This window comes from Erpetoichthys calabaricus, chromosome 11 (assembly GCF_900747795.2).
Source record: "Erpetoichthys calabaricus chromosome 11, fErpCal1.3, whole genome shotgun sequence".
Classification (NCBI taxonomy): Eukaryota; Metazoa; Chordata; class Cladistia; order Polypteriformes; family Polypteridae; genus Erpetoichthys; species Erpetoichthys calabaricus.
In genome coordinates, this window is record NC_041404.2 from 72,758,057 (window position 1) to 72,785,363 (window position 27,307).

The 27,307-nt window shown below is 37.7% G+C and overlaps 1 protein-coding gene across 1 annotated transcript in view; it reads right to left on the minus strand.

The window, feature by feature from the left end:
• The window catches only part of huwe1 (HECT, UBA and WWE domain containing E3 ubiquitin protein ligase 1), a 387,803-nt gene that overhangs the window by 65,514 nt on the left and 294,982 nt on the right, over positions 1 to 27,307 (minus strand). The window contains 11 exon segments of the mRNA XM_051933601.1: positions 9,119 to 9,176; positions 9,319 to 9,470; positions 9,587 to 9,676; positions 9,938 to 10,116; positions 10,212 to 10,440; positions 12,878 to 13,046; positions 18,735 to 18,865; positions 19,057 to 19,155; positions 19,296 to 19,371; positions 19,475 to 19,617; positions 19,719 to 19,891. Coding sequence (XP_051789561.1) covers positions 9,119 to 9,176; positions 9,319 to 9,470; positions 9,587 to 9,676; positions 9,938 to 10,116; positions 10,212 to 10,440; positions 12,878 to 13,046; positions 18,735 to 18,865; positions 19,057 to 19,155; positions 19,296 to 19,371; positions 19,475 to 19,617; positions 19,719 to 19,891 — 1,499 coding nt within the window.

Below are 27,307 nucleotides of genomic sequence, written 5' to 3' on the forward strand. Positions count from 1 at the left end.
TCTACTATGGAAAGTATTATGATCCACGTTCGGGTTGCTTGTCTGTTTTGGCAAAGACGCAAAAAGGACTGTTACTGTTAGCCCCTACTTTTGGAATTTAAAACAGGAATTGCTATTATTAGTGCAGATTTGTTTTTACTTTCCTAGTGGTGTCCTCCATGTTTGTTTTTTCTTCTACCGAGCTTAAAACAATAAATCTATCAAAAACATCAGAACACAATGCTTGAAATTGGACAGAAAAAACAAACAAGCAATGCTATACTAAATTGGCAATTTTTTCATATAGGACACCATTATCTCATGTGTGAAGGTTTAAATTAAATTTTGCGCACGTTGTCTTTCATCCAGTTGTTTGTCGATAAAAATGGTAGTACTCCTTTGTTACCAAGACGAGTAGATCCTATTCAGGAAATCTGTAAGCACGACATACACGAGTATACATATATTTTCCTGGTTTTCAGTGAAATATGGAAGATGTAAATAAAACACTGAAGGCAAAGCTGAAGTTTAGCATGACATGACTAAAATTAGACTCCTGAAATAAGGCAAGAAGGGAGATTGGCCATCATTAGCATATGTTTTATTTTTGTTGAATGCCTTCTGAAAATATTCAGATAGGAAAGGATATTCTAGTACTGTGGACCTGATGTACACTTATTGTACAAGCTGAAAATTGACTCAGATCAACTAGTTTTTTTTTTTTTTAAATCAAAATTAACACAGCAGAGAAGCAACTCTAGTGAAGTTAGCCAAGTGCTGTGTACTAGGCAGTGAAGTATTCCATTAACTTCCACGTATTACATCAGTAATGTGCATTTTTACTGTGCAGATTATGATTTTCAGATTCACAAAGTTATACTTTATTGTAATGCCATAAACAAAAGACTCAAACATTAAATCAATTCTTATTTGAAACTGAGTATGGATATATTTAAGACATGCTCGAGTGAAAATTTACTAGTATTTTGCATTTAAAATATACTATGAATATTATAAGTAACTAGTACTTTGCATTTAAAATATACTATGTATATTATAAGTAGCTAATCCAGGTGGATCATTGTGTTGTGGGTGCGGCAACAACCTATCCGTGCATGCTCCCAGCCTCTCTTCTAAGACCGTATTTAACCCAAACATCCTCGTCTGGACAAATGTGACCTAGTTTTGTGCTTGAAATCAGCACCTTAAAATTTAATCTGTTCAACACATAAACACAATCATAAATGTCATCTGCTATAAAAGTTAAGTCATTGGTACTACAGGCCAATCTAAAATAGGTTTGCAGTTTAAAAAAAAAAAAGATACCTGGGGCATCTAAAAGGGGGGTGTTAGAATTGGGTCAAAAAAGACCCATAAGGCGAAGCATTGGGTTAAAGTAGGTCTAAAATAAAATTACAGTAAAGACAAACCAGGAAGACGCTTCAAACACAAACAGCATAAAGACCAAAGTTCTTAACTGCATGTGTATGCTGGCACAATGTGTAGTATATGATGTCCACTGATGTTCTTTTCAAACCTACTTTTGTTTGAACTGATTATGCTTTACAGAAAACCACTGTTTTTATTTCTAAACATACTTGGATAATTAAAAAAAAAAAAAAAAGGTCTATGTATGACTTGTAAAAAAAAACCTTAAAAACACTTAATTAAAATAAAACACTACGAATGTTTTATAATTGTACCAGAACTGTACCAAATTTGTGAAGAAAAATATATGCACAAATTTGAGAAAAATATTAAAAGAATGCATTTTTAAAGACCTTTTATTATTGCCATACTGGTTAATGTTCTATAAATTTACATCTATTTTTGTCTACTAAGATTTAGACCATTACAATATTCTGGCAATTTAGAATTTTACTTTAGATTTTATTTAACTTTCAAAAACAAAGCAGACATGCATGTACATAATTACAGTAATCCCTCGCTATATTGCGCTTCGCCTTTCGCGGCTTCACTCTATCGCGGATTTTATATGTAAGCATATTTAAATATATATCTCGGATTTTTTGCTGGTTCGCGGATTTCTGCGGACAATGAGTCTTTTAATTTCTGGTACATGCTTCTTCAGTTGGTTTGCCCAGTTGATTTCATACAAGTGACGCTATTGGCAGATGGCTGAGAAGCTACCCAACCAGAGCACGTATTATGTATTAAATAAAACTCCTCAAATATATTGTGAGCATGGGGGCTCTTCGCACCCCTAGAGGATACGGCCGCTCCTCAAAAAAAGCTAAAAGATTACCTTCACATTGCTCTCTTCTTTGCTGGGCTTACATATGGCTGCTTTATCAAGCGATATGCTTCCTGCACGGTGCTTCGCATACTTAAAAGATCAAACAGCACGTATTGATTTTTACTTTTCTCTCTCGCTCTGACATTCTCTGCTCCTGACGGAGGGGGTGTGAGCAGGGGGGCTGTTTGCACACCTAGACGATACAGATGCTCGTCTAAAAATGCTGAAAGATTACCTTCACGTTGCTCCCTTCTGTGCAGCTGCTTTGTGAAGCGACATGCTTCCCCCACGGTGCTTCGCATATACGTATTGATTTTTGATTGTTTGTTTTTCTTTGTCTCTCTCTCTCTCTGACATTCTCTGCTCCTGACGGAGGGGGGTGTGAGCTGCTGCCTTCCTTGCAACTGCTTTGTGCGGCGGTGCTTTGCATACTTAAAAGCCAAACAGCCCTATTGATTTTTGTTTGCTCTTTTTCTCTCTCTCTCTGACATTCTCTGCTCCTGACGCGCACTCCTTTGAAGAGGAAGATATGTTTGCATTCTTTTAATTGTGAGACGGAACTGTCATCTCTGTCTTGTCATAGAGCACATTTTAAACTTTTGAAAAAGAGACAAATGTTTGTTTGCAGTGTTTGAATAAAGTTCCTGTCTCTCTACAACCTCCTGTGTTTCTGTGCAAATCTGTGACCCAAGCATGACAATATAAAAATAACCATATAAACATATGGTTTCTACTTTGCGGATTTTCACCTTTCGCGGGGGGTTCTGGAACGCAACCTCCGCGATGGAGGAGGGATTACTGTACTTGTTAATTTTAAACTGAAGCTACTTAAATTAAATTTGTTTAACTGAAAAGACTTGCTTTTCTTTCACTTATACGGTTAGCTATTTTTAGCTAATGTTAAGTGCCTGACTCAGGGAGCAATGACTGTTCTACCACCTAGATAACAATAGTCATTATGACTGATCCAAAACCTTAAACACTGCTTTCTAACACTTGATGTTACAATCTCACAAAAATAAGATATTAATCTATAATAATAAAAGGCAAAGCCCTCACTGACTGACTGACTGACTCACTGACTCACTCATCACTAATTCTCCAACTTCCCGTGTAGGTGGAAGGCTGAAATTTGGCAGGCTTATTCCTTACAGCTTACTTACAAAAGTTAGGCAGGTTTCATTTCGAAATTCAAAGCGTAATGGTCATAACTGGAACATATTTTTTGTCCATACACTGTAATGGAGGAGGCGGAGTCACGTATCGCGTCATCACGCCTCCTACGTAATCACGTGAACTAAAAACAAGGAAGAGATTTACAGCACGAGTCACACGCGGGAACGAAGGTAAATGACGTTAATTTTTGACTGTCTTTTAGTACTGTGTAAGCATACATATTAACACATGTGCAATTAAACGTGTGCATTTACGGGCTGATTTCTCAGGCTTAAAAGCTCGCCTTTTACTAAAAAGGTAAATGCAAAACTATTTTCAATCAGTTTATTGAAACGCTCCCGTTAAGGATTGCAATAACATATTCGCGAGATAAAAGAACGAAGTAGGGGGAAATGGAGGAAGAGCCGCGAACAGCTAAGAGCAAAAAATTAATTAAACAATTGAGAACGGAGCGAGTTAAGCATACAAGCATGTTCATAAGGGAAAGAAAGCACGGTGTAAAACGTAAGTTTAAATTAAGTTTATAGAAACGCTCCCGCTGCGGATTGCAGTAACATATTCGCGAGATAAAAGTTTAATGAGAACACACGAGGTATAAACGAACCACACGCCGTGGCGCAACGTTAGGGGCAACAGTTTCAACCATTCTATGATCTGCTTCTCGCAACTGAAAGACGGCACATGGCGGATGTTAGCCGACTTGCTGACCGCAACGTTAGGGGCTTCAACTATGGCGCTGACGCCACATCTCAGTGCCAACACTTTGCAGACTGTACTTAAAAGACACGCCCTCCTCACTGGACAGTTAAAAACACCAATCAAACTAACGATGACATCAAGTATTACCCAATCAAAAGTAGGAAAGGAGGCATCTTCATAAAATGCGTGTGGGATGATTTGCATGAGACGCTGCTTTAAAAAAAAAATGATAAAAAAAATACGGGATAAATCCCGTCCAGTATTGATTCAAAACGGGACGCGCAATTTCATTCTCAAACGCGGCACGATTCCATATTTTAAAGGACGGGTGGCAACCCTACACTGCCAGGTAACCACCCATACAATCACATTGTGATTCAGACTAGGAATGCAATGAATGTAATTACCCCGATCTACATACAATGCGAAAGTCTTGCAACATTCAAAGATGATGGTTTGGGATAAGTACACCATACAACATAAAAGAGCTTATGAAGCCTTCAACCGAAAAAAGCAAGATCTCAGAGATCGTAAAAAAAAAAAATAGGAGGTAATGTCGTTTTACTCGCTGTAGATTTTAGTCAAACATTACCAGTTATTCCACGAAGGAGACCAGCAGATCAACTCAACGCGTGTTTAAAATCCATGCTTCTCCCACGCTCGGTTATATGTCGCGTGTTCTCGGGTAGGTGCACCAAAAAATGTATACATTTAAGCATATAATGGGCAAACAAAAAATGAGGTATACCCGAAGGCACTGCAGTAGTACTTAATGTAACTTTACTTCTTAAATGTTAATGTTTTACTGTTTAATAATTTATACGCTTCTTATATGTTGTTCAAATTCTTTTATCAAAATACCACTGACAGCGCAATGCACGATAACATGGAGTGAATACACCATACGCATCCACCCACGGCTGCCCTGCTGTGCGCAAATAGGAGTTGATTCTACAATAAAATAAAATAAAGATAAAAAGAGTAAAACAATCATCACCCATAAAGCGGATAGTAGACGTGACGTACTATATGTGTACCACATTTCAAGTGTATAGGTGAAACGGTTTGCGAGCTACAGGTCATTTAAAATCCTGGACAGACACACAAATTGCCACGGTAGCAAATTACAGAAGAAGATTTTACTGTTTAATAATTTATATTTATATGAAATGTGCTTCTTATATATTACTTCATATTCTCATATGATAATGATGTTAATGTTTATATTGATTTCTGTGTTATTCAAACTGCATGTATGTGTGTATATGTATATATATATATATATATATACTAGCAAAATACCCGCGCTTCGCAGCGGAGAAGTAGTGTGTTAAAGAGGTTATGAAAAAAAAAGGAAACATTTTAAAAATAACGTAACATGATTGTCAATGAAAGCCCGTTTCACTCAGTAAGTCTTATGTGTGTGTTTATGTATGTGTGTATATATATGTAGATGTGTATATGTAGATATGTATATATATGTATATGTATATAAATGTTTATGTGTGTGTGTATATTATATATATATATATATATATATATATATATATATATATATATAAAAGACAGCAACAGTTATAACAATGACAACACAATTACATTGACAATCATGTTACGTTATTTTAAAATGTTTCCTTTTTTTTTCATAACCTCTTTAACACACTACTTCTCCGCTGTGAAGCGCGGGTATTTTGCTAGTTTACAATATAAAAGAAAATAAAGGATTCATTTGGTATGTTTCAATTTGAAATTATTTCTTCCTAATCAACACAAAGCTAAGCATGCTCAGACTCGGACAGTACTTGCTAAACAGCTAAAAAGCAATTTTAAAACAGCTTTTTCGTTGGTAAATTTTAGTTGTATCCCTGTTAATCTATATGGGCACTGAATTATCTTTTTTCCTCTGGGTTCTGCAATTCCATACTCATCTGTACTCTTCCCTGCTGGGTGGCGTTCTGCACCACTACAACTTAAAGTACCATGCTGCCCCCGTGATTAAGGATTGCACGGCAGGTGTCCCAGATGTTCACATGATCACCATCATCTTCAGTTTCTTCCATGTAAAGCCTGAAAACCATAAGGACTAATTCAGAACATATATGTTGGGTAGAATGCCCAGTGTGGGCTGGGTGGTCTTTTGGCCTTGGAACGCCTGCAGATTTTGCTTTTTTTCCTCCAGCCTAACTGGAGGTTTTTTTTGGTTTATTTTTTTTCTGAATGTGTTACATACTGTATAACATTATTGCCTAATCTTAAGTTTTATATTAACTTCCTTTTATTTAATTTTGTAAAGCACTTAGAGCTATATTATTTGTATGAAAACAGGCTATATAAATGTTGTTGTTGGATGAAAGACCAACCAGGAAAAGTTTGGGTTGCTACTGCAAGAAGTGTCGGCAAGGCCAGCTGGGACAGCTTACCCTGTATGGATCCCAATGTAGTGATGTGAGGAACTGCAGTGTAAAATGGCACCGCCCTTTTCAATGAGATGTAAAAATCAAGGTCCTGACTCTCTGTGGTCATAAAAGATCCCTTGGCATTCTTCATAAAGAGTATGGCGTATCCCCATGCCCTGGCTGAATTGTCCATCATGGCCTGGTCATTTTGGGCCCCTAATCCCCTTCTTCTAATTGGCTAACTACTTGTATTGCAACCCCTTCATTACCTAACAGCTAATGTGTACTGAGTGTACTGGGTCAAAATGGTTGCTGTTGCATCATCCACATGGATACTGCACATTAGTGGTGGTTGAATTGGCTACCCATTAACTATACAACTTTAGAGAATTATTTTTATTATGACTTTTCCAAAACCTCAACACTACTTTCCAACACTTGCTATTACAATCTCTAAAAATTATGTTAAAATACAGTATAAAAGGATAAATATGATATTTTTCAATTCCAAGTTATTTCTTCATAATCATGCTGTATATATTAATTTGCCACAAAATACAGTATTTCATTCTAAAATGAAGCATTTACAAATTTTAAAAAATACCTTGTCTGTTCATGCATTTTACAATGGGACTGATGGTTACGAGTCTAAACATGAAAAAGGCTTAAACTTGCCAAATACATCCATTTTTTGAGGCAAGAATGTTATCATGTATAACTATGTCAAGACTGCATAAATATTGTAAAACAGTGTAGCCATGTTGCTTTAGAAAGGAATAAAAAAAATCAGACAAATCACTTGAGAGTCTGCCATTTTAAAAGAAATAATCTTGCTGATTGTCTCTCCATTCATGGCAACCTTTCACCCACCGTTCCCTCACCAAGGGGGGCCTGGTTTCCTCTACTATCAGTTTAAACCAGGAATACGTCTGACTATGAAGATGATGATACATTTAGCACAATCATGGAGAAGACATGCGAACAGGAAATGAACCTTTAGAATCGCAGTTCCAAGAATCTGTAATTACCTCTAGTTTCCTTTCATTATCACAAGGATGTCTTAAAAGCAAAAGGTACATTTTCTTAAAAACTTCTTCAAAGTGGGTGTTATTTGGTAAGTTTTAAGGCCTTTTTGTTTTTTTTTGTTTTTTAAATCCTATGGAGCCATGTATCCTTCAGTCCCATAAAGTATTTTTGAAATTTACAGAAATGCTTCACTTTAGAAAACAATTTTATGTGGAAAAAGAACATATACCACAAATGTGAAGAGATAATTTTGCTTTGGAAAATACCACACATATCCTTTAAAGAGACACTTAAAAATTACGTGTACCTAGACTTCAGATGTCTGTGTTCTCTTTAAGTCATTCCTTAGAATTTCTTTAAACTCATATCTGCCAATATTTAATTTATACTGCAATATTTAATATGCTTTTCTGGAGTCTTAGTTTAAAGAAAAAACGATTGTTTTAGAAAATGCCATTTTTTCCTCCTTACGAAATTAAACATTCACGTTTAGTTTCTTGTAAGATTAGCAAACCTATGTATTCTGAAAAATGTGCTTATACTATGTAATGTTAGTTCAACTTGGACTAAAATAACCAAAAAAAATTATACCTGCTTGAAAAGCCTATTAAATCTTAGTATTAAAGTTTAAGGCCATATGGAAAAGCTAGCAGCAATTTTTGGAGACATAACCCAGACAGATGACATTTGGATCATAGCAACCAACTATGCTACTATAATGGGTAAAATATCAAGCAAACTTTTATCACCGTGCAAAGGAAGAAATGTTGACTGAACTGTAATATTTTATGTATGCAATGTTATCTAACACTACACTATGAAACAAAAGCTTTGATTTAAATTACATAATGCTATCTTATACCACAATGCAACAAGCCATACTTGTTATGACAAATTATCAGAAAAACGTAAATCACAGTTGACTCCGTAGACTGTGTTGTTGCCGTGAGAAAGACAGTAGACTGTATAGTTATCTCCAAGATCGGGTATGACCCTAAAACTATACAATCTACTACCTCAGCCCACAGTAAACAGATCACTTGTATGCTCCAAGCTGAGACCACTAGACAAAGCAGTGTAACTTTCAAAAAAAAAACAAAAAAAACACAGCAATCTCTGAATTAGATGACCTCTGAAATGTATATACTACTTTTCAAAAAGATAGAATGTGTGTAGCAAACAATTCAGGAAAAATAAATATATCCAACCAAAAAAAAAACCCCTCCAAAAATTAATATAAAAAGAAAAAATATTACAAAGTACAACTGTAGGAAAATATTAGCAGATATTAGACTACCAGATGCTACTCAAGTACCAGAAGTTTGCGGTTATCCATTTGAGTATTATACTGATACAATGACCTTTAAAAGCTTTAGGTACTTGCATTTCTGTGAATACGGTATAGTAGTATTTGGCTTAATTGAATATTTTATGTAGTACATTATATGAATATTACTCACATAGCATATTACTATGTTTTAAAAAAAAATTAAATGTTGCAATACTATACAATATTTGTCAAGACACTCTGCAACAAACATGTGACAAACAAATAAGAATTTGTTCTGATATATGTCTGACATACCTGTTGGATTCTGTACTGTTGAACTTGATGTATGAGTCCCAGTACCCTGAGGTGAAAACTGAAAAAACAGTTGCTTCAGTAGATTCCCATAAAAGAGATGTGGCAAAAAAACACATTTTCATGTATTACCCAACTATACCATGTACTGGTTGGACATTCTAAGCCTTTACGTACAAAATGAATTAACATCATTTGTTTACCTGTAAGCCTGGTTCCAATTCCCCTCCAGATGACTTTTCATTCTGTTTTGCTTCTTCTTCATCAGCAAGTTGCTTCCTTCGCTTTTCTCGTCTTTCCTCCAGCTCTTCATCACGAAGAGATTCTAAATGCTGAATAATTGGGACTTTCACCACTGAGAACAACAGAAAACTGGATTTTATATCAGGTAAAGCAAATTAAACAAACCCACCACTACTTAAAAATTCAGCAATTATGTTGCTTCTGCAGGTGCGAGAGTAGTTCTGGTACCTGCCACACAGTCATGCATGCTCTCTGCATCTAGCACCTTGCACTCATCAGTCCACCGAGTCAAAGCAGTAGGAATATTAGACAATGTACCTGAAGAAAATTAAAAGAAGAAAATTAATCAAATAAATTACAGAATACACACAAAAGAAAATTACATTTTACGCTTCAAATTAATTGTATGCTTACTGTTTGCATTGACCACCGATGCTTAATTAGACTTATGATAAAAAAATTCTGTTACATTAAGGTGGAACTTCAAGATTATGGAAGAATTATTACAGTTTCCTGCACATTAAAGGCTTGTTGAAAAATAACCTTACTGAAAATAGCATTTTCATGTAACCATCATACCCGCTTGCCCACCAGTGGCACTTTGTTCATGGAAGAAATCATCCAGCAGCTCATCATCAGATCTTGCAATGATATGTACATCATCATTCCCAACAAGTAAGCGAGCTCTACCTCTAGATTGAAGTGGAAGACTGCTAGATAGCTGTAGAATATCTGCTGCAGCAGAAGGTCCAAGCAACCTAAAACAGAAAAATGAAGGAAAGAAACCTTTACTTTAACTATACTGCTATTGTAGTCCTGGACACTAAGATGAGGTAATGTAAAGCACGAGTACCTCTGCAGAATCAGCGGTGGGTTTGGCTGTCTATTCCCAGGATAGTGCACATGAATTGTGTGCCCTGTATTAGCAGTGAGTTGGCGCAGAGTCCTCTGGCTTCGCCCTATGCCTTGAGTAAGACGAGTAGTGGAGTTGCCGGCTCCTAAGGTTAAGGCACTGTGATCTGCATGGCGTACCATTAGGGGGTGTGTAGTGGGAATATTGCCAGGAGAAGGGGGGATATCCGCTGAAAAGAATTATACAGAATATCTGTACCTGAGATCTACCATTAAATTTTTTCAAACAGAAAACAAAAACATCAACAGAATATCAAAAAATAAACCAATATGCAACTTCCAGGTTTACTGTTCGCTATTATTTTCTCAAAAAAGGTCATGCTAGAACATTACTATCAAACAACCCACAATTTCACTCTTCAATTAGCCTCCAAAGCAGGGACATAATTTGCTTTTGTGAACAGAGCTCCTGCATGCTTTAATGCAGCAAGAAGCCAGAAGGAATACTGAAGTTCAAAGCCAAGCTCCATATTGTGACCAAAATTTGCCTTTTCCCCCAAATATTGGTCCATATTCCTATACCGTATATAATCACATATAATTCGAATCTTGAAACCCGAAAAATCGATCATAAAATCAGACCCCGACTTACATGTCTGATCAAAAATGTGACACTCAAAAAAAATTTTTTTTTTTTATACATCTTACCTCCTCCAATCTCCCTTCAGTTTCACAAACGCATCAAATTTTGTTTCAGCAGCGCAATTACCAATTTCTATTGCTACTACAACGTTTAATTTAAAACCAGCTTCATATTTTCTTCTGATCGAATGCTCCATCGTAGATAAGGGATGCTCTTACAATAAAGGTGTATGAGGGTGTGAGATACAAAAAACAAATCAGTGCAAACATTGCTCTGGAATAGTTTGGGTATTACCGTGTGATTACATAGGCACATTACATAGAAAAAACATAGGTGGTGTGCTCCATGGTTACTCTTTCAGGTGGGCGTTAGCATATCATAATCTCTTGGACCAATAGCGCAAGTTTTATGCATTCGACTTTCATTACCGACATTATAAAATACCAGAAATTATACCCTAAAATCAAGTACCAACTTATTCATAGGAGAACTTATTCGTGAGTATATACAATTCTGAAATTTGGGTGAGGAAAAAAAAAAAAAAAGGTGTACGAGGGGTGGCATCCTTTTGGCAGAGTTTGACTAGATTCCAAATAGTGGCCTAAGATTTTTGGAAGCACACACTATAAATCCTTGTGAGTGCAAGCACTATTTAGAATGACAGTGAAATTGTGTAATTTTTTAAGTCAAGATGTCACTTCGGAAATAAATCTCAATAGTTTTAGAAATACTTCCTGTTAGCTCTTTTGTATGATAAATAGATCATTTTAATGTAACTTATGATCTCCTAAACTCGATCCAAAAGAATGCTGATATTTAATCTCTTTAGTGTTACATTTTTTTCCTCAAAAAAAAAAAAAAAAAAAAAAAAGTAAAAAGCACTGCATTTTTGGCTTGAAAAATTACATTTTTATTAAATCTCATGTTTCGATTGTGAAACGAGAAACAGTGTAGAACAAAAGTGTAGAAAGTATAATGAGGAGAAGGAGAACAACAAGAAAAACAAGAGCACACTGTTCATGTGTGAGTGATACAAGCATCACTTTCGGATTCATCAGAATCATTTATGGTTTCAATTTCATTGCCTGAAGACAGATTCACCTTGTCATCACTGCTGATGACAGGCATTTCTTACGAGACGCCATTATAAGGGATTCACCTTGTCATCACTGCTGATGAGAGGCATTTCTTACAAGACGCCATTATAAGGCTAGGAGAAGACGTGTCTACACTGTTGCCTGGGTAACAATTGGGCCTGACGCTTACCCAAGACATGCCTATAGCTGTGCCCAACGTAATTATCAGCACTAACGCTTTTAGAACTTTAACAGTGCGAGTAATCTTCGGTCTTACGCAAGACAAGTCTATACATCACTGTCTGTGTGACATTTGGGACTAACGCTTTTAGCACTATTTTTACAGTCCGAGTGACATTCGGGTATAATGCTAAGGAGGTTAAGTTCCTGCTTTATCATCCTTTACATAAGACATAACACCATTGGCAGGTATCAATTATATTGAGCATTATGTGAAAAAGTGAACATCTTATGTAAATGACATGCTAGAACAATAGCCAGAGCAGTATTTAATGTCAAGATTAATTTTATAAAATTAACTGCTTTCAAAGTTGATTGGATGTATATTATAAAATTAAATGGTTACTTAGAGAAACAATGCATTATATCCTGCATTTGTAAATGAAAGAACCACCACCTTAGGCTGCAAAAGGCATGTTTACACTCTTAACAGTCTTGCAGAATGATGAAGCTTTTGGATATCCTTTATACTCTATGTTAGGATATTGGAATTTGTTTAAAACATCCATCCTTATCGTTTACACTTTCCACTACTGACATTATTCAAAGAATATGGGAAACTTATTACCTGTACCAGAAAAAATACACTCAATGTCACAATCAAATATCTACATTTAGACCATTCCAGTGTCCAAAAAAAATTCAAATTTCAAAACACTACAATTCCTATGAATTTTGGATAATGCCAAACTAATCTACTGTACTCACTAGCTGTGGAGAACATGTTGTCAAATTCAATGATGAGATCGTCTTCACGGTCAAACCTTTCAAATCGTATGTGAGGGGCTGTGTTTATATCAGGGTAATCTTCATCCAGCTCCATCTCAGAGCCATCATCATCATCATCCTCATCTCCTTCTTCCCCCTCTTCATCATCCTACAACAAAAATAAACTATTCAACAAAAGGCATCAAATATATGTCCCCGAATCTCAGCAACCAACTATTACCTCTCAGAAGATGAAAGTGAAAATGCAAAATGAACAAAATTGTATCAACAGGATTAGAGTACAGAATGAATGTTGTATACCCCTACATACAAGATTAGTCATAATCAGGTGGAGGCCAATATTTTAATATTTAAATACAGTGTTTAAATCAAATGGAAAAAATTATATAAGAACTTAAGCATTTCATAGCAAAACGATGGCCAGAATTTCATTGTCAAAATGATAATGCAAGAATTTAATCACATTTTAAAAAGCTTATATTTTATTTTCTGTCAAGAGTAATCCACAGTGTTGTTGACACACATTTGGACTACACAGTGGTATACATAAAAACATATCCATTTGACAGTGATCCATTCTACTTCATGTAACTTTTCTTTACTAAAATATGTTTAATTTTTCCACAGTTTAACAAAAGACATGGGTTTAGTGGATTTTTTAAAGAACTTACTAGAATATAAATCATTTGCTGAAATACGACATTACACAAAAGACAAAACTCACAAATCAGAAACGCGTACAAATGTCATGATACATTCTGATATTCCTAAGAAAACTCACTAAATGAATAGTAATGTAAAAACTGAAAAAGCAGTAGAATTATAAAGACGGTCATTAAAATTATATAATTATTATTAATAGGGAGCTTCGCACCCTGCTCGCTTCGCTCACCAACACTCGTTTTTGTTTTTCCGCATACACACTTGTCATGATACATTCTGATATTCCTAAGAAAACTCACTAAATGAATAGTAATGTAAAAACTGAAAAAGCAGCAGAATTATAAAGACTGTCATTAAAATTATATAATTATTATTACTAGGGAGCTTCGCTCGCCAACACCCGTTTTTGTTTTTCCGGATACACACACTTAAGATTTTTTTTTTTCTTTGAATTGTTGCTATTTCATTAGTTTCACTTTTATTTCAGAACTTCTGTAAAAACAATATTTGGAATCTTTCGAGTCCCAACGTGTGGAATCTTTTTAATGAGGTCAGTGAGACATGTGTTTAATGACTTTGTACCATAATTCAGGATAGCTTTCTCTGTTTGGAATTTCAGCACAGACAAAACTATCTACATCATCAGCAGTTAATTATTTATTTATTTATTTATTTTTACAAAGTAACCAATAAATGCACGTGAGGTAAACTCCGTTTTTGAAATTCTCTTGACTTAAACTTCAAAGCCTTACAATATTTACATACTTCTGACATATCACCTATGTCAATATATTCAATCTCTATTCGCCTTTTTGTTATTTCTCCAAGTAAATAATTTCTCTTTCTTTGCGCTAATGCGATGTTTACTTTCTTTTTTTTGACACTTGTTTTTTTCTGCTTTCATATTCTGTATCTTGCTCTACATGTGTTTCATGCCTACGTTTTTTTTGTGTCTTTTGAATTCCAGTTTTCATTATCTCTAACCTGCTCTGCACGTGTTTGGCCTCCTTGTTTCTACTCTTATTTCTGACCTCGCTTTATCCTTTTTTTTTTTAATGACACCTGGTCCGTGGTGATTATTTTCCCTTTTTCGAGTAATAAAAAATAATCACACAGAAAAGAGAAACAGTGCACTCCAAAGCATGAAGAATCCTCCACTTAAACCAGGAGCTGTAACAAAACAACAATTCCACACAATATCTGACATCATCTTTGAAGACTTGGTATTCCAAGTCTAAAATCCTTATGTTTACAAATAAAATGTATTGTTCAGTTTCATAAAACGAGCGTGCTTCAGTAAGCATGATATAAGACTAATGGAAAGAGATCACCTACTATAATATAAAAAGTAAATAAAGTAGAATACTTAAACTATGGAATTACCGTCAACCCAGTTAAATCTGTTTATTTCCTGTAACAGTTAACTCTAGCCTCAAAAAAGTGAGCAAAAACATTAAGATCGATAATAATAGATATGATGATTCATAATTTTCTCATATGTTTAGAGAAATTAACTATCCATTTAATAAAAAATCCTACAAAAGTGTTGTTTTATCTTCAGCATGGTTTATTCTGTTAAAAATATATGTGGCAAACTTATTGGCACCTTTGAAGAATACTACAGTAATCCCTCGCTATATCGCGCTTTGACTTTCGCGGTTCACTCTATCGCGGATTTTATATGTAAGCATATTTAAATATATATCGCGGATTTCTTGCTGGTTCGCGGATTTCTGCGGACAATGGGTCTTTTAATTTCTGGTACATGCTTCCTCAGTTGGTTTGCCCAGTTGATTTCATACAAGTGATGCTATTGGCAGATGGCTGAGAAGCTACCCAACCAGAGCATGTATTATGTATTAAATAAAACTCAAATATATTGTGAGCATGGGGGCTCTTCGCACCCCTAGAGGATACGGCTGCTCCTCAAAAAACGCTGAAAGATTACCTTCACATTGCTCTCTTCTTTGCTGGGCTTACATATGGCTGCTTTATCAAGCGACATGCTTCCCCCACGGTGCTTCGCATACTTTAAAGCTCGAAGGGCACGTATTGATTTTTGATTGTTTGTTTTTCTTTGTCTCTCTCTCTCTGACATTCTCCGCTCCTGACGGAGGGGGTGTGAGCTGCTGTCTTCCTTGCAACTGCTTTGTGCGGCGGTGCTTCGCATAAAAACCAAACAGCCCTATTGATTTTTGTTTGCTCTTTTTCTCTCTCTCTTTCTGACATTCTCTGCTCCTGACGTGCACTCCTTTGAAGAGGAAGATATTTTTGCATTCTTTTAATTGTGAGACAGAACTGTCATCTCTGTCTTGTCATAGAGCACATTTTAAACTTTTGAAAAAGAGACAAATGTTTGTTTGCAGTGTTTGAATAAAGTTCCTGTCTCTCTACAACCTCCTGTGTTTCTGTGCAAATCTGTGACCGAAGCATGACAATATAAAAATAACCATATAAACATATGGTTTCTACTTCGCGGATTTTCACCTTTCGCGAATCGAGGAGGGATTACTGTATAACAAAATTCAAAGGAATCTGCATCTTTGGAGGAAAAAAATGTTTCTTGATATTGCCTTTATTGTTATCCATATTACTAATCGAGAATAAACCAGATATGGACGCAGGGACATGGCGATGGGACCATGAGACGTACTGTGCAGGCGCGCGTCTCATAAACCGCAAGCGAAGTCGTATCCACCGCGAATGAAGGAGACACGGCAGAAGACCAAAAGAGCTCAACTAACGTGAATGAGAAATGAAGCAACAACGCGCCCATAGCTACCACTAACGACACAACCACACAAAAAAGACGATTCTGCGCTGCACCCCAGAGTCAAACGTGAGAGGCTACGGAGGCCCCACAGGTCCACAAAGATAGTGCGAAAGGCGCAGGCGTCACCGCCATATTGTGAGTGGCACTACTGCGGAGTGAAGGCGCAGGCGTCACCGCCATATTGTGAGCGGCACTACTGCGGAGTGAAGTTAGGACACGCGTCTGAAACTGCGGACGCAAAGCAGGCACGGGTTCAACACGGAAGACCACAACTGACGGAGATAAATAATCTCTTTCAAATCAGGCACCTAAAACGCGCGTCTGAAACTGCGGAAGCAAAGCAGGCACGGGTTCAAAACGAACGACCTCCACTGACGGATATACAAACACGAGCCCGCTATTTCGGGTTACCCAAGACCAGGGGTTGGCGAGCGAAGCAAGCAGGGGGCGGAGCCCCCTAGTCTAATCTATTTTTCACAGGACCATAATATGAAGTAACACACAGGTAAAATACTTTTGCCAGGCACCAACATGGATAAAACCAAAGAGCTTTCAACTCAAATAAGGGGTGAAAACAATATAAAGCTGCATATATTGGGTAATGACTACAAAGAAATAAGTATTCAGTTTAAATTACCAGTAAGAATAAGCAGGGCCATAGTACACAGGTACTATGAGGTGGATCGGGCATCTGATCAAGATGCCTCTTGGACGCCTCCCTGGTGAAGTGTTCTGGGCACGTCCAACCGGGAGGAAGCCCCAGGGAAGACCCAGGACACGCTGGAGGGACTATGTCTCCCGGCTGGCCTGGGAACGCCTCGGGATTCTCCCGGAAGAGCTAGAAGAAGTAGCCAGGGAGAGGGAAGTCTGGGCATCTCTGCTCAAGCTGCTGCCCCCGCGACCCGACCTCGGATAAGCGGAAGAGGATGGATGGATGGATAGTACACAGGTTTAAAAAGCATGAATGGTTAAAAACTGGCTAGGAAGGGAACACATACACATATTGCCCCCATACACAGTGAGCAAGATGCTAAGAGGCAAAAGGAGCCCAAAGACCAAAGTTTCACAACTACAAAGTTATGTTGAACCTTTGGGATGGACCATTTAGAAAACCTTCATGAGTAACAACATGTGAAGTGAACAAAGGAAAGGTTAGGTGAAACTAAAAAATGACATGATTAGCAAGTGGCCTACTTGGGTATATGGAGTACTCCCTACTTTGTTGACTTCTTCCTACTCCTCACAATGCGGTATAAAAATACATTTAAATTCAAGCCGCAATGGATTGTCAAGCGGTATTATATGCATAAACTTCAAAGGATGGGATATTTGGTAAGGGCGGGTTGGTGGTAAACAGATATATACAGTATTGTGGAGAACTGGAGTGTCCCCTTATAGGTCAGGCCAATGTGCTGCTAAACAGAAACAGTGTACCAGCTCACATCAAGCGCCATATACAACACAAGCCAAAAGCAAGTCTTGGTCAGGTGACCAGGGTTCACGTCCCAAATACTCCCTGCATAGAGTCTGCATGTTCTCCTTGTGCCTGTGTTGGTTTCCAGAAACATGCAGGTTAGTTGGGCTGGTGATGCTAAACTGGCAACGGTATGTGTTCACCCTGTCCAGAAACCTTTGCTTGCAAAGTTAGGCTCTAGCATCCCAGCAAGGAGCACTTGTTGTCTTAAGTTACGATTGTTCATGTCATTAGAATATGGAATATGAAGGACCAGCGAGGAAGGGCTCCAAAACTCGTTTGGGTCTGATATAGTTCACTTTGTTTTAATTCTTGAAACGACTCAATAAAGCGCATTTTATTTAAAGTGACCTGTAGCTTGATAACGAGGCTATGTTGAAAAGTTGTTTTCTCTGTAAAGCACATTGTGATGAGAGTAAGGGTAGGAGTGGGTGGGGTATAAGTAATTTTTTTTGTTTTCCTTAACAGTTTTCAACTTCAAAACAGCTAAACATTGAAACTTTTTTTATTCACATCTATAGTTTACGCAGCATGCATCTTTTTATTATCAAAAAAGCAGGCGAAAGTTAAAATCACTTGGAAACTACCAAAAAAAAATGATTTGGAGAACAAGAGTTATAAACAGTGTACATGACTAAGACATACCCTTGAAAATAATAGGCAAATCTTATCGCTTCCAGGTCCCTAAATTTTTTACTAGTAGTATTTCCAAAACATATTTTAAAAATAAAACCCACCACTTTTGAAAAAGCAAACTACATAGCAATAGTAGAAAAACAAACTACTAACATTTTGATTGCAAAACAGCATGAAGGCTTTTCATATACTTTCTGAACATACTGATATATTTACTAAAAATCAGGTATAAACTGGAGATATGTCCCTAAGTAAAATTTATCCTTTGAGAGTATAAACTAAATACTAGCCTGATCATCTTCCTCATCTTCCTCCTCTTCCTCCTCCTCCTCATCTTGACTATCTTCATCTTCATTGCTCCCACTGCTGTCTTCTTCTTGTGTATGCTCTTCATCCTCCGGGTCAAGAATATTCATTGAATCTGTAAGAGCAGGAGATAGACCCACCCTTATTACAGCATCTGAAAATGATTCAGAAGGACCAAATATTTTAAGTGAAATGACCTACAAAGGTAATCCGATCAAGCAGAACATTGACTGCTAAAATACATTCAGTATCACTAACACTAAACTGAAAGTAATAAAATTTAAGTGCAAATAAGTCCTTTCTTACCTTCTCTGTTAGCTTGCAAAGTGGATGCTTGGCTCAGATTTGAGGGTGCTTCATCCATTAAAACATCCTCTTGAGATTCATCTTCTCCATTTCGGCCTACTTTAGAAGAGAGGTGGAAATCAAACTTGAATAAATTATGTTTAGACTCCTTGAACACAGATTTGACAGTTAACCAAGAAAAAACAAGGTACATCTAATTTCTAATCAAAAATGGACAGTCACTTAATGTTCTCTCTCACCAATGATGGTGCTGTTCACTGTACCAGCATCCCGCTCCAAAAGCTCATCGATGAGGTCAACTAGTTCACTTTCAACCTGATGAACAAGAATGTGACCATTTCCTTTGTGAAAAAATTTCATCCAAAAAATTACTTCAAGTATTTACAGACAATAAGCAATTAAAATGTGGATGACAAACCTGCATTTCTTGAGGATTGAGGCCTTCAGTCTGTCCAGCAATAACCACGCTATCAGCCTCTGTCTCACCATCCATTATATCTGGATCAGTTACTCCTGCAGGTGTAGAATCCTCTTCATGAGCTTCTGTTTCACTAGTATCCACTGAGGTTTGGAAGCAGCAGAATAAAAGAATACCACTTAATATTTGGTTTTGTAAAACTACAATTTAATATTTTACCGAGCTATGTTAATGAAATGCATACCTGTGTCAGGTACATTACTGTTTGTATCCCGGGTGGTCCCATGCTGATCCTGTTCATTCTTGTTCTTGTTGGAAGCACTTTTGCTGCTAAACAGACTGCTTGGCTGATTAACAATACGAGATAGAGTCTCAAGGGGCTTCAGAGCAGCATTAACAGTATTGGCCATATTAGGACTGAAAGATACAAAACAATAAACACTTATTTTGCTTTTCTCCAGATCAAATGCTATATTAAATAGAACATCTGCATTTACTGAAACAGTACACTACTCAGCTAATAAAAATAAACTATTTTGCCCAAAATATCCGACTCAAGGAATACCAGATGAGATACTAAAGTACAGCCACGGTTAACTGAAAATCAAGTGAATACATTAAGCTTTACTATATCCATCTTTTAAGATTTGCATGTGTATGCAGTATGTGGAACAGGGATCATTTATATGCTCAAGTATGTGCCTTACCTTCTGTATGAGGATATTGATTTTGCCCGGTTTCAGGCATAAAAAGCCAAGGTTGGTATATACATTGGAGCTGGCAGGTATTTTTATTACAGTCAGAAGTAAAAAGTATGTGAACCCTTTGGAATTATCTGGTTTACTGCATGAATTGGTCATAAAAAGTGATCTTTTTCCATCTAAGTCACAGGTACTGATACACAATGAGCTTAAGCCAATGACACAAAAAATTCTACTCTTTCGTGCCTATTTTACAAATGCATTCAACGTTCACAGTGGTAGTGGAAAAAGTAAGTGAACCTTGGGATTTAATAACTGGTTGACCCTCCAGCAATGACCTCAACCAGGTGCTTTCTGTAACTGCAGATCAGACCTGCACATCGTGCGGGGGGAATTTGAGCCCATTCTTCCCTGCAGAGCTGCCTTAACTCTTCCATATTCTTTGGTTGTCTTCTGTGTATAGCTCTCTTCAAGTCATTCCACAGCACCTCAATAGGATTGAGATCTGGGCCACTCCAAAAGGCAGAGTACATTCTTCTGAAGCCTGTGGATTTGCTGCGATGTTTGGGGTCGTTTCCTGTTACATCACCCAGCCTCTTCTGAGTTTAAGTTGACGGGCAGACACCTTCACATTATCCTGGAGAATTTGTTGATAAACTTGTGAATTCATTTTCTCCTCAATGATGGCACGCTGTTCAGGCCCTGATGCAGCAAAGCAGGCCCAAATCATGATGTTCCCTCCACCATACTTTACTGTAGGGATGATGTTTTGATGTTGATATGCAGTGCCCTTTTTATGCCAAATGAAGTTCTGTGTGTTCCTCCCAAATAGTTCAATTTTGGTTTCATCACTCCACAAAGCATTTTCCCAGTACCGTTGCGGAGTGTCCAAGTGCACTTTCGCAAACTTCAGGCATTCAGTAATGTTCTTTTTTGATAGCAGTGGCTAAATTCTTGGTGTCCTGCCATTGACTCCTTTCTTGTTCAATGTTTTGCGTATAGTTGACTCATGAACAGAGATGTTAGCCAGTTCTAATGACTTCAAGTCCTTTGCTGTCACTCTAGGGCTCTTTACCTCATTGCTGACTTTGTGTTGTGCTCTTGGGGTCATCTTGGCAGGGTGCCCACGACTAGGCAAAGTAGCCACAATACCAAATTGTCTCCCTTTATAGACAACTTGCCTAACAGTAGACTGATGAATATCTAAAATTTTTGAGAGGACTTTGTAACCCTTTCCAGCCTTATGTATATTAACAATTCTCGAACGTAGCTCTTCAGACAGCTCTTTTGAGCGAGGCATGATTCCCATCTGAATATGCTTTTGTCAAAAGCTCAAACTTTATAGTGTTTTTTATCAAAGTACAGTAATCCCTCCTCCATCGGGGGGGTTGCGTTCCAGAGCCACCCGCGAAATAAGAAAATCCGCGAAGTAGAAACCATATATTTATATGGTTATTTTTATATTGTCATGCTTGGGTCACAGATTTGCGCAGAAACACAGGAGGTTGTAGAGAGACAGGAACGTTATTCAAACACTGCAAACAAACATTTGTCTCTTTTTCAAAAGTTTAAACTGTGCTCCATGACAAGACAGATGACAGTTCCGTCTCACAATTAAAAGAATGCAAATATATCTTCCTCTTCAAAGGAGTGCAAGTCAGGAGCAGAGCATGTCAGAGAGAGAGACAAAAGCAAACAAATCAATAGGGCTGTTTGGCTTTTAAGTATGCGAAGCACTGCGGTACAAAGCTGTTGAAGGCGGCAGCTCACACCCCCTCTGTCAGGAGCAGAGAGAGAGAGAGAGACAGATAAAAACAAACAGTGAAAAATCAATACGTGCCCTTTGAGCTTTTAAGTATGCGAAGCACCGTGCAGCATGTCGCTTCAGGAAGCAGCTTGCACAGAAGGTAGCAACGTGAAGATAATCTTTCAGCATTTTTAGACGAGCGTCCGTATCGTCTAGATTTGCGAACAGCCCCCCTGCTCAATCCCCCTACGTCAGGATCAGAGAAACTCCGCGCAAGAGAAAGAGAAAAGTAAGTTGGGTAGCTTCTCAGCCATCTGCCAATAGCGTCCCTTGTATGAAATCAACTGGGCAAACCAACTGAGGAAGCATGTACAAGAAATTAAAAGATCCATTGTCCGCAGAAATCCGCGAACCAGCAAAAAATCCGCGATATATATTTAAATATGCTTACATATAAAATCCGCGATGGAGTGAAGCCGCGAAAGGCGAAGCGCGATATAGCGAGGGATTACTGTAATTCTAGGCCACACTTCTCAACTTGTTTCATTAAATGGACTTTAGGTGTGCTAAATTCTGACTGCAATGAGCTTTTGAAAAAGTCATTAGCTTAGGGTTCACTTACTTTTTCCAACCTTTAGTTTCACAGTTTGAATGATTTATTCAATATGGTCAAAAATTCTCTGAAGATCTGTTATAGGAGACTGTTCATTATTGTGACAGACATGAAGATACAACCATGTTTTATATGGGAATTAGACATATAGATAATTCCTAGGGATTCACATACTGTATATGGTCTGTTTTTGCGTATAGAATTTTGTCACAGGTTCCCAGGAAACCACAATGCAAAAAAAGTTGAAATGATATATATGCCAACTGCATAACATGCAGAAAGAGATCAATCATTTACGTGTAATTTTTTTTAAGCAATTTTTTTACATATATTAACAGACCAAGTAATTTTTAAAATTAAGCATGGCAAAGTTGCAATACTATGGAAAATAAGGCTTGGACCTGAATGAAACTGGGACAACCTGGATATTTTTGCAAACATTTTTTGAATTCTGGACACAGGAAATTGAACACTTACCACCAGTTTAAAGAAAAAAAAGTAGCCTTAAATATTATAAATCTCTCAAAAACTACAGAGTAGAAATTGTGAGTGAATCTAGAAAAGAGAAACAGTGAACTTATTTATATCAACTTATTTCATTCTCTCCTTACAACATATCCACGTTGTTTACTTCATGTGATTCAGAAAAGACTTGCGTTGCATTCCACCTGAACTGGGAATTCGGAATTTCTAAGTTGCAAGTAGGAATTTTCAACTAGAAGGCACCCAACCAGTCAGAATTCCTAGTCAGAAAGAATCATACCAACTCATATACAACCTCAAAATCTAAGACGGCTACACCATCTAAGTGAAAGCTATAGTATTGTACAACATTTAGCACTTCTACTTGTCTCTCACAAAATCAGACATACATACAGTACTGTTCAACGTCTACCTGTGGAGTTGATGCTACTGTGTTTGGATGAGCAAAATCCTGCATAAGGCATTGTTATCAACTGAGCAAGCACAACAAAGGATTTTCAGAAGGCGTCTATATTGTTTTTCAGAACATTTTATTACAACATGATCAACTTGGGTGTAACGTAATTCCCAGCACCAACATCAGAGGTAAATTGAACGCAGAATCAGTTCCCTAAAAGGCTTCTGTTGACTATTCTTACTGGACTGTGGAAGCAAATAATTAAAAAAAAAAAAAAAAAAAAGTGTAATCCTTTTCGTTTTAGAATTATATTTTCTCTTTACCCGAAAACTTTCTCACATTTTTTTTTTTTTGGTCTCTCTCACATGGTATGTTCTACTAGAAATAGCCAACAAAAACTAACTTTCTGCTGGTTAAAATATGAGTAATGTCAAAGTTATAAAATTTAATAAAGAATTCATATACTCTAGAAATCTATAAGAATGTGCAATTTAATTTATGCAAAAATGGCTTTTTAAAGAAAACTCATCCACATGAATATAAACTGACCTAAGTTAATACAAATTCTTTGGTCATGTATATGCCACATACTCATACACATACTACACATATACAGGTACATCTCAGGTTATGGCTATTCTGCAGATACAAATTAGCACATTAAACACACCAGATTCTCCCCAACTCCCAATTAAATTTAATTTTGATCTATCAACTTTAATTTTTTGCCTTAAGAAAAAAACAAACCAGATATTACAATAAGAAATACTTAGCAGTAGGGCGGCACAATCACAACTATAGATGCATTGATACAGTAATCTTGAAAGTAGTGATTACAACATTTAGTACTTCAGCCATGTTAAAGATTGAGCTTTTCCAATTACAATCTGCTCCAAGTGGATGCAGAAGCCAGTCACACATGCACACCTCCAAAGTGCAGCAGCGTCCAGAATGAGCTGAATAGTATAAGTAACGGTGAACCTAAATGACCTGACACTTTTTAGAAGTTTTCACACAAAAATTAATAGAATTGCCCATAATTTGTTACTAGTGTTATCAATATCAATGTTGTTGACTGAAAATGCAAAAAACACAGCTATCAAATATTTACGCAACCCTATATTATTCAACTACATGGTTTAGTATGTGAATGAAAGCTAAGCAAGCAGTCCCAGTAATGTTAGATCTGTGACATAGATAAAAAAAAAAAAAAGAACTGTTTAAGCTATTAACAGAATTGCATTTCCAGCAGGCTAATCCATATTACTAACCGAGAATGCTAAACCGGATGATGGACGCAGGCACATCCGGCCATGGGCCGTAGCTGCAAAAAGACGTACTGCGCAGGCGCAAAAAGAGTCCGCGAGAGTCGGCTGAGGAGCCGAGAAAGGCGGACAAAAGAGGGCGAGAGAGGCGGATGAGGGTCCGCGAGAGGCGCAGGCGCAAAAAGAGTCCGCGAGAGTCAAAGACGTACTGCGCAGGCGCAAAAAGAGTCCGCGAGAGTCGGCTGAGGAGCCGAGAAAGGCGGACAAAAGAGGGCGAGAGAGGCGGATGAGGGTCCGCGAGAGGCGCAGGCGCAAAAAGAGTTCGCGAGAGTCGGAGAAAGGCGGACAAAAGAGGGCGACAAAGGCGGATGAGGGGCCGCGAGAGGCGGACAAGACCACAGAAACAAGGAGTGAGCACGCACCGAAAAAAGGAAAAGGCACATATAAAAGTAGTCAAACGCGGGGAAAGCACGAAACACATTGCACACGAAATTATACACACCAAAAAAAAAGAACATACGAGCGCACAACAGCAAGGCACGACCACTCGCCCCCCCCACCCTACAGGCACGGGACGGGACGGGACACACACCAAGAGGGGGATTCAACAAGCCCATGGAAGACAAAAAAAAACAACACAAAACCACCCCACAGACCCTACAAGCAAGGGAAGGGACACACACAAAGAGGGGGATTCAAACAAGACACAGGAACACAAAAAGAAAGAAGACGCTCGCGCAACAACAATCCCCCCCACACATCCATAAGAAGTGACCCCCCAAAGCCACATATTCTAAAGTGAACGTCGACACCTTCACACTAGGCAGCATGGGTGTCGGCATAGGTGTCAGCATAGGTGGATGTCCTTTCAATAAAGCACTATTAACCGTTCAACTGCAGAAAAGGATACATATTAACAGTGAGTGCGATCCTCCTTATTACTTATCCGTATTTCGCATGCTGAGAAAGAAACAAGTCATGAATACACGGTCACGGGTACAAAACGATTCGGAAAGGATAACGGGAACGTGCCCAAATGGACCGACACAATGCACGTAGACGCATTCAGCGCGCGTGTCAAAGTGCTGCATCGAAAGAAGCACGATTTCAAACCGAAAGAGCTCACGTATCAGACATACAAAAAAGGGAGCGAAGAGACAGAATAAATGACCAGAGACGTGAACAACGCGCAAATGAACCGACAGAAAAAAAAAAAGCAAGACGCGAAAAGCACCAAGCTCAAATGACCGACATACAAAAACGGACAAGGCTCGATACAAACAATGCACGGCGTAGACCGAAACGGACTTTGCGCAAAGCGGAGGCGAATAAAAAAAAAAGAAAAAAATTGCGCGTCACAAATAATGGACATGCAACAAAAAGGCAATCAAACGCAAAAAGCAAAACATGCCCGTCGCGGACATCAACGCCACACACCTGTTAAACGCTTACGCCAAATGGCTGAAAACGCCTTCAATAAGGAATCCACTATTGAGGAAAATTCTTTGGGATTAATGAATGTCATTTGCAATCATTGTCATTCACTTAACTTCACAGAAGAAACAACTGGCAATACAAATAATGAATTTACACGTTGTTGTCAAAAACGTCAGAGTAGACTGCCTCCTTTGCATTCATATCCTGAATATCTAAAGAAGCTTCTAACTAACGATGTGCCTGAAAGTAAACATATCAGGCCACCAAAAGGCAATGGCCCATACTGCTTTCGCATATGTGGACAAATATTGCATCGCATTGGAACAGTGCACCCTGACACAAATCAACAACGCAAATATGCACAAATCTACATCCTAGATCCAGATGAGGCAGTCTATCAACGCATGAACCTTCCTGAAAACAAACAATGCACAGAGCTTATAATGAGAAACGTCACTCATGTCATAAACAATCACCCATTAGCTAAGTCTATAAAAATGCTACATGAAGTTGAAAAGGAGGCAAATACAAAAGCAAATGCAGAAGGTATAGCGGCAAGTACAATTGCTTTGGTCTTAATAAAGGACAAAGAACAAGATCCAAGACGATACAATCTGCCCGTCTTTAATGAAGTGGCAATTGTCTTTCAAAGTAAAGATGGTGAGCCTCCATTTCACAGAGATATTGTTCTACATTTACGTCCTGATAAAAACAACACACCTACATTCCAACGCAATGTTGCCTTCTCACGTGTTCGACGTTCATCTGACGTTAGAGTTAAAATTATAAATGATCCATGCCAAGGAAGACTCATTCAAGGACAAGACACCATCTTTACTACTAATGTTATATACAAAGAAATATTCCAATAAAACATTAATATATGCCACACACTCTATTTGTTATTTCTATGCGCATCATCCAAAGCTGCACACTATTCTATATCTAATTCATACATCTCACTCTTTGTCATGTCCCAACGCCAGGGGTTGGCGAGCGAAGCGAGCAGGGGGCGGAGCCCCCTAGTGAAAGGAGACTCAAACAACAATGGTCATAGCATTTTATTCATCAGAAGATAAGGCTTAGATTAAAACTGTGCACAATGATGTTTAATTTAATATTGTTTATTGTATCAGTATGCTGCTGCTGGAGAATGTGAATTTCCCATTGGGATTAATAAAGTATCTATC